This window comes from Balearica regulorum, chromosome 4 (assembly GCF_011004875.1).
Source record: "Balearica regulorum gibbericeps isolate bBalReg1 chromosome 4, bBalReg1.pri, whole genome shotgun sequence".
NCBI classification, from domain to species: Eukaryota; Metazoa; Chordata; class Aves; order Gruiformes; family Gruidae; genus Balearica; species Balearica regulorum.
Window position 1 is genome coordinate 63820935 of NC_046187.1, and position 12765 is coordinate 63833699.

General features: G+C 34.0%; 1 protein-coding gene across 2 annotated transcripts in view; it reads right to left on the minus strand.

Annotated features, from left to right (window-relative positions):
• Window positions 1–12765, minus strand: part of SLIT2 (slit guidance ligand 2) — a 268071-nt gene that overhangs the window by 28008 nt on the left and 227298 nt on the right. For both annotated transcript variants that reach the window (XM_075752405.1, XM_075752404.1), the window contains 4 exons: window positions 12452–12615; window positions 7143–7267; window positions 6915–7012; window positions 5360–5499 (listed from right to left, as the gene is read on the minus strand). In XM_075752405.1, the coding sequence (XP_075608520.1) occupies window positions 5360–5499; window positions 6915–7012; window positions 7143–7267; window positions 12452–12615 (527 nt within the window). The remainder of the gene's footprint in view (window positions 1–5359; window positions 5500–6914; window positions 7013–7142; window positions 7268–12451; window positions 12616–12765) is intronic.

The following is a 12765-nucleotide window of genomic DNA, read 5'->3' on the forward strand; positions in this document are numbered from 1 at the left end:
ACCAAGAATAACAAAGAACTCAACTTTTATATTTATTAATACTGAGCTTGCACTTTTTCTAGTTTTTCTAGAGAGAAGTAATCTTTTACAAAATCAATCAGTTTCATACTGGAACAGTAACAGAACAATGTAGAAAACAACTTAGGAAGTGACAACGGGAAAGAAAAACAGGAGGCTATCTTTGCTGTCCAGATAAGTAATAATAAAATGCAAACACTGCCACATGTTTAAAAGGAATTCAGCTTTAAACATGGAGGACCTGTGGACGGAATCGCTTTCTGGAAATGTCTTGCTCTCTCCATCAATTACAGAGAGAGTTTAGGCTCTGAGATTAAGTTCTAAGAATTACTCATTAGATGTCTAAATTAACCAACATAGATGGTATAATTGCAGCCTTGTTCAACATGCTATTTCATGGATAATGAAAATATTTTTATCACTAGTGAAAAATTATATTGCTTTATAGACTGCACAATATATTTATCAAATTAAATTAATGGCAAATACACTATAAGATGATTCATTTGCTTTTAAAACTAAGTATGTCATGATTATGTTTGCTCTCAGATTGTATAGATGATCAGATTGTACAGAAGATGGTTTATTTCTGTTAGTGAGATAGGTGTTAGCAGAAACTGAAAAAAAACCCCACTAAAAAAAATCAGGAACACCCAAAGTTAGTGTCATAAATCCCTCCACCTTTCTTATACCGTAGGCTCAGCTTCATGTGGTCATGTCAGATTCTATACATATTTACAGTAAAATAGGCAACAGAAATGATGAGCAAGAAGATTGCCATTTTATACTCCACCATATTTCCTAGTACCATAATCTAACAAAGAAATTAAAGCAAAACAGTGGTATAAAACAGAGAATATTTTAGAACAGAACCAAGCTATGTCTTTAAGCTGATGACAATAGAGATTTCAGAAGATCACCATGTAAATTTCCATTAGTCCTATCAGTGGTGGCACAAATTTTTAATACATCTGAATAAAAGACAATGAAGGTATTATTCAAGTACTCCTGCACAGCAATCTGCATCTTCAACGACATTCTTCTGACATGTATTCACAGCAAGAGCCAAGTACCTAATTTGAGGATTTGCAGCGAGCTTTCTAAATTATATCTATATATGATTTACTTGATCATTTGTAAGAACTGAAATCCATGCACCTTTAAGGAAAGGAAAGTGAGAAACCAAAGTAAGTGAAAATAGGCTTAAAAGACAACTGACCTTTTTCCACTTCATTCAGATTAGCAGCTTGCAGTGACAAAGACAGAAGAGACAAGAGACTTTTTACATTGTAATACAACAGCATAGCACATTAAGCTAATGCACAACTATAGCAGCAGAGAGGTTGATATAGCAAAATGAAGCAAGCTTCAGAGTCTCACCTACAGCAGAGCAAAACAAACAGAAAAGGTAAGAAGTACATGCCACTGGTGGCATAAGAAAGGTTTTACTTCTGGATCAGTTAGATCTGTGATCTAATGACTGATGAGAATGAGCAAGAGAAATGATCGTCTGTACTCTATAGAATGTACATAAAATGACCTGAAGGTTGCTAGACTGAGGTTAAAATAAAGGAGATGATAATGTTAAAAGAATAGTGAGGTTAAAGAGTGCAGGACATAGTGAGGTATTTTAAATGTTTTATTTCTCAAGGTTTCATTAGACACTCTGAGTGTCTGCTGATTCAATTTGCTTACTGTTGTTTCAGTCTCTGATCTTAAGAAAGCTCATAATATAGTGCAAATACCATTCTCTGTCTTTCCACCTGTAACTGTGGTGGTCATTGTAAAACCTAACTGAGGCTGAGAAAAATGGATTCCTGATTCTTAAGCAACGAAATAATAAGCTTTTTTTTTTTAATTGTTTGTTTTTAAAACAACACTGTGTACTTGAGAAGTGTCAATTTTCAAGGGACTGTCAGGAAAGTCAAAAAGCCACTGGTTTTGCACTGCAACATTCTTTACAACATTCTTCACAGTTTTTGTATGTATTTTCAGAGTTACTTTAATATTCTAACAAGTCCTCCACATAAAAATAAAACTTTAAAGAAGAATGATTTACGTTTCCTACCAGCGGGTTTCAGCTGACTTCTTCCTTACACAGTGCTACTGAAATGTAAAGCATATTTGCAGATAACCATTCACCCAGAAAAACATTCTGGGCTGGTGCACTTCCACATTCAGTACATATATGCTGTGACATCTTGAACACAGACAATTCAAAGTATTGCTAACAGAATTAAAAGAGAACAGGACAAGCCGACAGTGGTATTTTCCTGGCACGTATATTGTCCCAGTCTCCAGCAATTCACAGCTCAGGGACTTTCTGAGCTAGAGGTAAGTATCTTTGAATTTAAAAATCTTTTAACCTACTGAATATATAGCCTGTGTTCCTAATCATTAACCTACTTTTGCCCGGATAATACATGAATTCATTTAGTGAAAAATATCTTTCATAAAAAAAACACATGAGCAATATGCATATCTGATTTTAACCTGTTAGAACAGATACCAAAATCCAAATGTTTACAAAGTTCCTCGTGAAAATCACTCTATCCATACTGGACAGGGAATCTGTTACTTATCTTTCAAATCAGGCTATATGTCAGAGAAAAAAAATCCTATAAATAATTTGGTACCTCATACACACTTGAGACAACTGTAAGATGACTTTATATTCTGAACACTACCATTTCTAGATCCTGATGTGTCCAGACTACTGTCAGTCTAATTCTTCACACTGAAGGTTATTTAATTGTCATGCAAAATCAAGGATGATGGACTTGAAGACTCCTTGACTAGCTCAATGTTTTATATTTTCTCTTTAGAATTAATCTCAAAAATGACTTAGGATCTCACACATTGTGTCCTATCCTCAGATGCTTTGTAAGATAGATAGCATATTGTAGAACTCTGTACTGTATCCTGTGGAATGAAAAACCTGAACTTTTGCTACAACTTTTGCCCAATTTATCTATAAAATGAGTTGAGGCTCTGGTGCTGTATGTTTAAAAAAAAAAAACGTGTCTCTGTTTCTCATAAGGTGGTGAAAAAAATCTGATGAGATAGTGTAAATTCTTAATACTTTTGAAAAAACAGAACAGACAAACTTACTGATTACAAGTAGATTGTTCTGATTTATTTTAGAGCTAGTGAGAAGATTCTCACCTACTCAGATGACCTACTGACTTCAGTAGTGATTATGAGTAGGCATTGCATCTGTAAAAGCAAACCTCTTTTTCTGAAAGAATTAGCAAACAAAACCACTTGCCACGTAAACTAATAGTATTTTCCTTTTAGAATTATGCACAATTATAAAACAAATTTAAAAATACACTTTCTTGTATTTTGATTGAAGAAGCACAACTGCAATACAAACATTGAAAATGTTACCAATGTTTAAGCTCTCCTTTTTTGCTCTAACCATACAGATGTATAGAGAAACACTACAATTGCCATTTCAATTGTAAATGTAAAATGTATATTTCAATTACAATGCTACAGAAATGCAACAGGCACATTTAATCAAAGTTTTAGGCTAGCACATATAAACAAGCCTTTGTATCCACTCCATGGATATTTAATACAAAACAGTCCCTCCCATGGCGTACTGTGAATACAGGAAGCGATTGACTCGAGCAGTTAAATGCACCTAGAACAATGTCAAAAATGAAGAAATGAATGACACAGGTAAAAAAACCTGCAAAGCTGCAGAGGAGGAGTGCACGTGCAAATGAATTGTCTACTATCTAATAGATATATGAAACCCCTTAGCATGAAGCAACTGAACAGGAATATTGGACCAATGTGAGTTTGGTTTGCTTTCTTCCAGCCTACACAGTAGTGTATCTGATCACACTTTCAAAGGAGATAGCAAATGATCCCAGGGGAGCTGAAGCTTGACTCTCATACAGCTGAAATATAGGAGAAATAGCAAACACCTGTCTCTACTTATTGATGCTGTTACCTATTATTTGTTTCTAAGGCTTGAATTGTCAATTGCTCTTAGGTATTAAAGTATCATCAGTACTTGGCACAACAGTATTTTCTCTAAGCAGGAGACTATGTTTGTTCTTCCAGATGTGGACCATCCACTTATTATTAAATACCTTATTCTGGCTACTTACACTTTTAACTGGTATTGCTTTAGGTATTGCAATTTATGCTCTTTGGGGAAATTTCTACCAAACATTTACCCAGCTTAAGTACTGAATGAATACATTTATTAGATTATGAAGTTGTATTTCTTATACCTGTGTTTTATCTTCTTCACTCACCGTAGGTTTCAAGATTAGAATATTGACTTTAAATTTGAATACCCTAAGACATTTGAGCGATCCAATAGGTTGTAGAACTACTGATGGAAATATCTTGGATTAAAAAGGAGTTAGCTATGTTTTCAGTAAATGAAATTCATTCAGAATTTCACCTCTCCCAGTTTTCCAGAGCTCAAATTTAGTACTCCCTGAGGACAGTGAAAAACTCATTGGATGCACACAATAGGACTGATTAAAGATATAGGATGACTGAGTGGAGTTAATTCCCAAGTTATGGTGGATTTTACATTTTGTTTTTATGCATTTCAAATCATGGTTTTGTGAATTTAAGCTCTGTGTTCTCCTAGTGGTCAACTAGCTGACAGAAAATAGATCTGTCTAGCTAGAAAAACTATAAAACAGATCAATGTAAACAGTAGATCCTACAATAGCTCCTACTTCTTGTTCTCCAGTGTTGCTGTTCTAACTATCCTCCATTCCCACAGAGATGATGACAGCAAGAAAGAGATCCTCTGTTTCAGAAAGGGTAATACTTTGGGCTGTCTGCCAACTGACAGAAACAAATAATTAGACACTCTCTAATGATTCCTTTTTTTTTTTTTTTTCTTTTCTTTTCAGTGCCAGAACAGAAAGCCTAACACTCTCCACCAATGTTTCTAACGGAAGGCAGGGCAGCATCCAGGGGTGCCAAATTCAGTTTCCTACTAGCACAGACAGATCCTTTTCTGCTCTGTTAGTAACATGACGTATAAGAGCAGAATATTTTTCAGATTTCTACAGCTACAGAGGTTCTTCACTGGAGTGTCTGGGTTAGGTACACAGCAGGGAGGGACATATTTTGAATGATCTTTCAAATATCAAAACCGCTGTAATTTCCAAACTAACAAAGGAATTAATGAGTGGGCATTAAATCTACGTTTGACTACAAATCATAAAGGAGGAAAAAATGGAAGGAAACCTGGCTTTAAGTCAATTGTAGAGTAACTATTAATTCACCTACAAACTGAAAAATATTACAGTTCTGCTATGAATTCTTGAATTACCTGTACTTTCTCTTATACTCCTACCTGTATATTCAGGTGGACAAAGGCAAGTATAGTTATTAATTCCATCCACACAAGTAGAATTATTCTCACAGTCATTGTCTTCACAGTCATCAACATTTACTTCACAGTTTTCACCTTCAAATCCATCTGCACAAGTGCACCTGTAATACAGAAAACAACACTAACCACGTGGACATTTTAGCTGGGGAGACCAGACACAAGTTCTGTAATTAATAGGTACAAGAGTTCATAATCACTCTGCCATAAAGGAAAATGCTTGATGTAATGTAAAACATCATGTAATAAATATTTATTGTTCATATTTTAAATTACAGAAAAAAGGCTTCTGAATTTGTGCCTTAATCTTTAGTTTAAGGAGCTGCTTAAATTAAATCACTGAACATTCCTTTTGAAAAGTGTACTACCTTTATATTATAAGATTACATTAAATTTCTTATGGAAAGTGATTTTTTTTTTTAAGTTGAACACATGGAAAAGACTGTGGAATCAGGGATTAAAATATAACAGTAGTATTCCACTATCATTCGGTGAAATGCACCAATCAATAGAAAGCTCTGTTTAATGTTCCATGCACAATACATGCTTTAATATATAAAAGCAAAGCCTGTATAAACTGTTCAAAGCAGTATTTTTTTTGGTTTTACATGTTTATACAAAACAAATACATCAAAATAGATAGCAAATGTAAAAGATCACTCAAACATGACTACACATACATTTTCATGTAATCATCTGCACTATCTATAATTTCTGCAGCTTTGATTATACGATTGCTTTGATTTTCAAAATAAATGAAAAAGGTCCAATTCTGAGACATGACTATGTCACTTTAAATTCTAGAGGCATAGTATTAAGATGTATACACTTAATTTTTAATAGAAAACTATTTAATCTTTGGGCAGAATTTGGATTAAAATTAAGAATAATGTCATAATGAATTGCAAGATAATGAATTGTATCTTTTTGAAGTGTCATTTCTAACAAGCTTGAGGTGTAGATTATTAAATGACTAATAATTTCACATAAGAATGCTAAAGAACTTTATTTCATAATTCATGAAGTACATCTGGAGTAATTGCATTGTGTGATTAAATAACTCAAGATTAAAAATGCTCACAGCATGTTTATCCGCTGGCATAGTGAGTTGCAAATGAATCATTAATTTTCTGTTTCACTGGGATTTACATTTTATCATTTACATGCTGTCTGTTGAAGTAATACACACGACAACAGATGAATTGTGAGATTTTTTTCAGCAGGGATCTAGCTAGCTATTAATTAGCATAATGGAGTCAATACTATGTTGTCTGGACCTGATATGCCTCAACTAATCACAATCATTTGTTATTGTTTTTAACAGTTTCAAAGCTTTAGAAGCTTTCCAAGGATGGTGACATGTTCTGAAAACTTCAGGAAAAAAAAATCAAAACCAAAATCTGCCTTTGTGGTGCACTTACCAGCAAACAGAGAGAACCCAAAGATTAACACCAAAATTATTTCAGCATATAAAACTCAGTAATTTTCCACCCTGTTACTACAATTAAAAACAACCTACCAGAAACCATCTTTTTCTCCTTCTTTCAGATGACAAGTTCCGCCATGGTGGCATGGGTTACTAATGCAAGCATGAATGGGAATATCACAGTCTTGACCCTATGCAGGGAACAACAATTATAATTTAAGAAAATACAAACAATAGTGGAAGGGAGCCAAATAAAACTTAAAGGTTGTTAAGGAAAAGCTTACGTTGCAGTAAGCTTTTTCCTCTTCATTCAGTACCTACCTTGAAACCATATGGGCAAGTACATCTATAGAAGTCAACTGGATCATTGTTGCAGGTTCCATCATTTTTACATGGGTTTGATAAACAGGGGTTACATTTAGCCAGAATATTAACATCCACGGGCCCTTAAAAATACAAATTTGATAGTCAGAAACAAACAACTATTACTTTATATTTGACAGGATATATCTGCCACATTGCTTTCAATTTTAAAATTAAATTTATATTTTAGACTTTGTGGTGTTTCTATATAAATGCAATGCTGGGCTGTCCTTAGTTCTTTTGACATGACCAAATAAATTTGGGGTTGGATTTTAGGTTTAATTATCACTTTTTAAAAAGAAGCTGATCCCAAAGTGATTCCCATATCCTTATTCTCTGAAATCTCTACGGTTCTGATCCATGATTATTACCTTCCCTTTGTATTAACAAAATGAAGAATACTATTTCAGCTTTTGTCTCTCTAGGGGGTAAAAACTGCCTATGAGAAAAAGGGTTATCACAATCCCGCCCTTGATGGTGTTACTGAGAACACTATTTTAAATATATTTTTGTTTTAATTTATTTTTTATCTGCAGGATCACAGAGATGGCAAAATGTAAAATTTTACTGTAAAATTACCTGTAAATTGATTGAACATCTGTGAAATGTAATGTAGAATGCATTGTCCAAGCTATCTCACTGTAGTTAGCTCTATATTGAGCTTTGCTACCTTATGGAGTCAGCCACAGTTCTGTGCGTTACTGCATTAGTTGAGCCCACACATAACGCAAACTGTAGCATGAATCTGTGTGCAAATGAGGGCTGCAATCCATGCTTGCAGACTAGTTTCTTATATTAATGATTATAATGACAGAATTCAGAAAGTAATATTGACAAAATCTTAAGTTTCAGAAGCCAGACTTAGAGCTTTGCCCTACATAAACCTTATCCATGTTATATAAATTTTTTTTAGATACTTATTTACTTTTCTGTTGTTTGGCAATTTTAATACAACCTTTTCATGGCAAATTTTCAAGTTAGAAACCATAAATTTCTTTAATTTTTTCTTTTGTCAATCAAAGAAATCACTGGTTATTTGTAAAAATTAGAAGTGACCTGTGTATAAATAATGATTTATTTTCATACTCTTTGTGTCAGACAAAAGTTTTATTACTGTAAGAGAAAACAGGGGTGATTTGGCCAAATGCCTATTAAGAGAATGAACATAGATCCTCTACTATCTCCAGCTCAATTGCTTGATGCCATTACTGCCTCCACCTTGATTTCAGATTTCATCTATCAAAACCCTTTAGTTATGCACAGGTGATTTATACATTTTAAGGAATAACCAGTGATTTCCTCTAACTAGACACAAAACCCAGACTCCTGAGACCTGGTGGAACTGCCTGATTGCTTCATAACAGGTTTTACTCAACATGAGTCGAACTGCAAAGTTTTCCAAGTTAACGGGGCACTTTTCCTTAGATATGGGTTTTAGTTTTAAAAACTTAGATTTCTTAACTTTCTTTACATATTTTTCCTTGCAAAATTAATCTCAGATAAGTCATTGTAAATCACATGGAAGGAAGGTATGTGATTATAAGGATTCAGTAAGGGGTGTCAGACAGGGAGAGGTTGAGTTTTTTATTTATTTTTTAAAATCTGAAGTTGTTGGTATCTTTTTGTGTCACAGCCTGCAAGCAAATCCAAATAGATGAACACGGTAATCTGTTAAAGATGCTTATTGGCAAAGCCACAATCTGTATGGATCGTTGACTACTTTTGTTTTCATTACCTTATTTTGAAAGAGAAATCTATACCTGATTAAAGTTTCTGTTAGACCAACAAACAGCAGAGGTAGAAGAGTTGAAACAAACACCATAGAATTAACATCTAGAAAGTCCTACCTAGACTATTGCTGATTATTGCTAAAGCACATTGAGAGGTTCTGTGAAAAAAATAAGGCACAGACTAAAAAAAAAAAAAAATTGTAACACTGTGCTGTTGCCTGGAAGTCTATGCTTCTTTGTCTCAACTGTTTATTCTGAACACCATATCCTCTTTTCTACTTCTTATGCAATAAAATGCTAATTATTTGGCATGAATTAAAAAACATTCAGTAACTAAGGTTATTTTCCTAAATGGATTAGCAATCTAAATTTTACTTGTGAAACAGAGCCAGAAAATGGGAACCTAAGTCTCAACAGGATAGTGAACAATACTGTATCTGATTTTGTGCTGTAAGTGTTTATTTCAAACTATTATATATGTAGTATCCAATAAAAATTGACATTTTGCTTTATCATTCTTCAGTTGTAAGGTTTTTTTACTGAAGTCGAATGGAAAGGTAGTTCTGGCACCTATTTTCATTTGCACTATACCGTTCCTTTCCTCTTTCTGCTTGCAAGTGTTAGAAGACTTGTATATGAAAAAGAATTGGGTTCATAACCTATTGTTTAGTTTTTCACGTTACAGACATATATTCTTGAATAAGCCCTAACTGGAAACAAATAATAATAATAATAATAATAAAAAACAGTGTTCTTTTGTAAACAGTTAAAAACTATTTTATTGACATACGCACACACATAGCTATCTAATATTTTTGAAGAAAAACATGATTTTGAGAAAAACCCTCTCAAAATCAGCTTCTAGAGAAACCCGTTGCAAGAAAAAGTTTAAGCTCTGACTCTTTATGACTCAGGAACTCCTATTCTCTCTTGTATATGGCCTCAAAATCACTATCTACGCTGAGTCACTTATACTAAAGCTGCTAACGAAATCACTGATTTTTAGTACAATGCAGTGGAAACAATCATTACAGTTAGATAATTTTCAGACATTAAGCTCAGACTTTTAAAATAACAAAACTGTTCATACAATATGTTAAATGATATATCATGAAGAGTCAGCTGTAAATTCATCAAAGGGGAAAACAAACAGCAAACATGCGTGTCTTAGGAAAGAAGTCTGCTTGAGGTACACAAAAGGAAGGTCAGAAGGTCCGTTCTTAATCAGATCACCCATTCCAGATCTACTTATAACCTTACCTGGTATCAGAAAACCACAAGGCCCTGGAATCTCTAGAAGCAGGGCATGGATGGTAAAGAGGTAAAAGTAAAAGATTGAGAATCTGTTAGAGCCCACATAAAAAAGAAAAAACCTAGAAAAACAACTGAAAGAAGAAAATACTAAGGGATGATTCCTGGAGTAAAAGAATTCATAAAATTAGAGTAAGGTACAGTGGTTTTATGAAGCTTTACAACTGAGATGAGACTTCATTTTAAAATTCTCATTTTCACTGGGAACTATTCATTATTTAAGTCATATTCAAGCACCCATTTCACTTTCAATTGAATCCAGAGATACTGATAAGAGGGAATTACACACTGGTCTTTTCCTGTAAATATATACACAATAGCAGACCATCAACAGATACATCTGAAAACAGTCCTCTCACAGCCTAAAATTTTGGTTCTAATAGGAATATAGCGTCTTCCTAGTTTCTATTCAGCAGTTCATTTTTAAGCAAAAGATAAAATTACTTATCTTTGAGAAACAGACACATAATGTGTTACAGGGCCATCATGCCATTGAAAAGCTGCTGATTTGCAATCTGTAATTATGAGCATCTTCATAGGACAGTGGCAGAAAAATTATTTTCTCTCAAAGGTATCCATAATACCAGATCTCCACTCTTGGAAGTGAAACAAATACAGTTCTTACCCTGCATGGTAATATAAAGGATGTTTTCTGATGGGCAAGAGGGAGTAGAATATACTTTCTGGACTGTATGACAGAAAATAACAATGATTGTAGGCAGGAGTGATACTGTTTTTAAAACTGTCAGAGCTGGAAAATAACCAAACAAGTCCTTCATGTCCCTGCAAATATTCTTTCAATTATATCCCTACAACAGCGCATAATAAGAACATTTCTGCAATAATGTTCAGTGGATGCTTGTAGAGAAAATGATCAGATTGGCAAATGTCCTATCTAAAATCAGACCAAGGGACGTTGCAACAGATGAGTGCCATATGCAATGAAGACTGGCATGACCTCGGAAATGTACTGCTGAAAAACTGCAAGAAGGATTTGGAGGGAGAGACAATTCATTGGCATCATACGCAACAGAATGGGTTCCAGTGGTTTTTGTTTACAGCAAAAGTTTTTGACAGAAAGCCTAAGGAGAGAACACTAAATAGGATGAACATGCACTAAAGAACAACTTTGGATGAGAAACTCTGACCAAGTCCCATTGCATTTTTAAGAAATTATGAGGGATTAAGCTCACCTTTGAAGATGCATTAACAGGTGAATAAGTCAACATAGCTTGAAGATTACCTAGACTGTGAGAATAAGTTACTTCTACAAGACTTAAGATCATATTTATCTGATGCCTTAGAAATAACTATAAGCTTAACAATGGCTTACAAGTATAAGCACACAAAAATTTTATTGATTTTTTTTTCCGATTGGGGATTTCAATGTTTCTAAATCAGGACTGTGAAAAATGAAGCTACAGCAGAAATCTTCTGTGTTTTCAAAATATTCAAGAAAGGAGAAATGGATGGAATAGAGGAAGATTAAACAGTAAAATAAACCAAATTCTCTCTCACATATGAGTAAAAAAGGTACTTTTCTAACCAAAAAAAAGTAAGGTTCAGAAAAAGAACCTAGGAATTAACAGATAATAATTTAAAGTGTGTTATAAATGCCAGCAACATTGATACCAACATGCAGATAAATACTCTTGGTCCAAACCCTGAGAAACTTCCCCACATAACAACACTTTAGAATGAGACCTCTATAGAGGTAATCACATCCCTTTATCTACTTTTTTTTATGCTTTCTTCTGAAATATCAGAGAAAACATTCTGGATTTATTGATGCAATTACATACCACTGAGATAATGCAGACTGCAAGGATTACCAATGTATATACAGTTTTTACTGTAAACAGTTCGAAGGAAAAGGACATTCTTTAGCAAAGGGAAATGTAGATGTTTAAATTGTAGTTCATGACTGAGACAGTACCAAGTAACATGTACCACTACTGAGGAATACTGTACTGCAAGTCCAAAAATTTTTTTTCCTCCATCTTCTGTTTGAAAAGAAATAGGCATTGAAGTCTAAAATAAATACATTTCCTGAAGGGAACCAATGGCTACATCCACATCCCTCAGTATGAGGAGGAATGATGACAAGGCTGTCATCAAGATGCTATAATAAATGTATTTAGAGCACACAGGACTCTTATTTCATAGCTCAACTATTTGTAAAAATTCAAAACTGACATTTCACAGAGAAAGAAAAACCAACAGTACCTTGGCAAGTAAATTTTTTAGAAGGAGTTGTGAGAAGAAGTTTATCTGCCATTTCTCCAGGACCAGCACAACGTGCAATACCAGGTTCTTTGTATTCTGATTTTACCCAGTCAGATAGCCACTGCATGTTACAATCACAATAAAGAGGATTTGCTCCAATAGCCCTATGGAAAACAGACAAACAAAAAGGGAGTAAAGTCTTAAATGGGTGCTTTAAAAAAAGAACCCAGAAAACAGATTGGCAAAAACCCTTCAAACTACAAACCTGCCCTCCTTCCATCAAATTGACCCTAAGAGCATGAAGTGTCTGGATT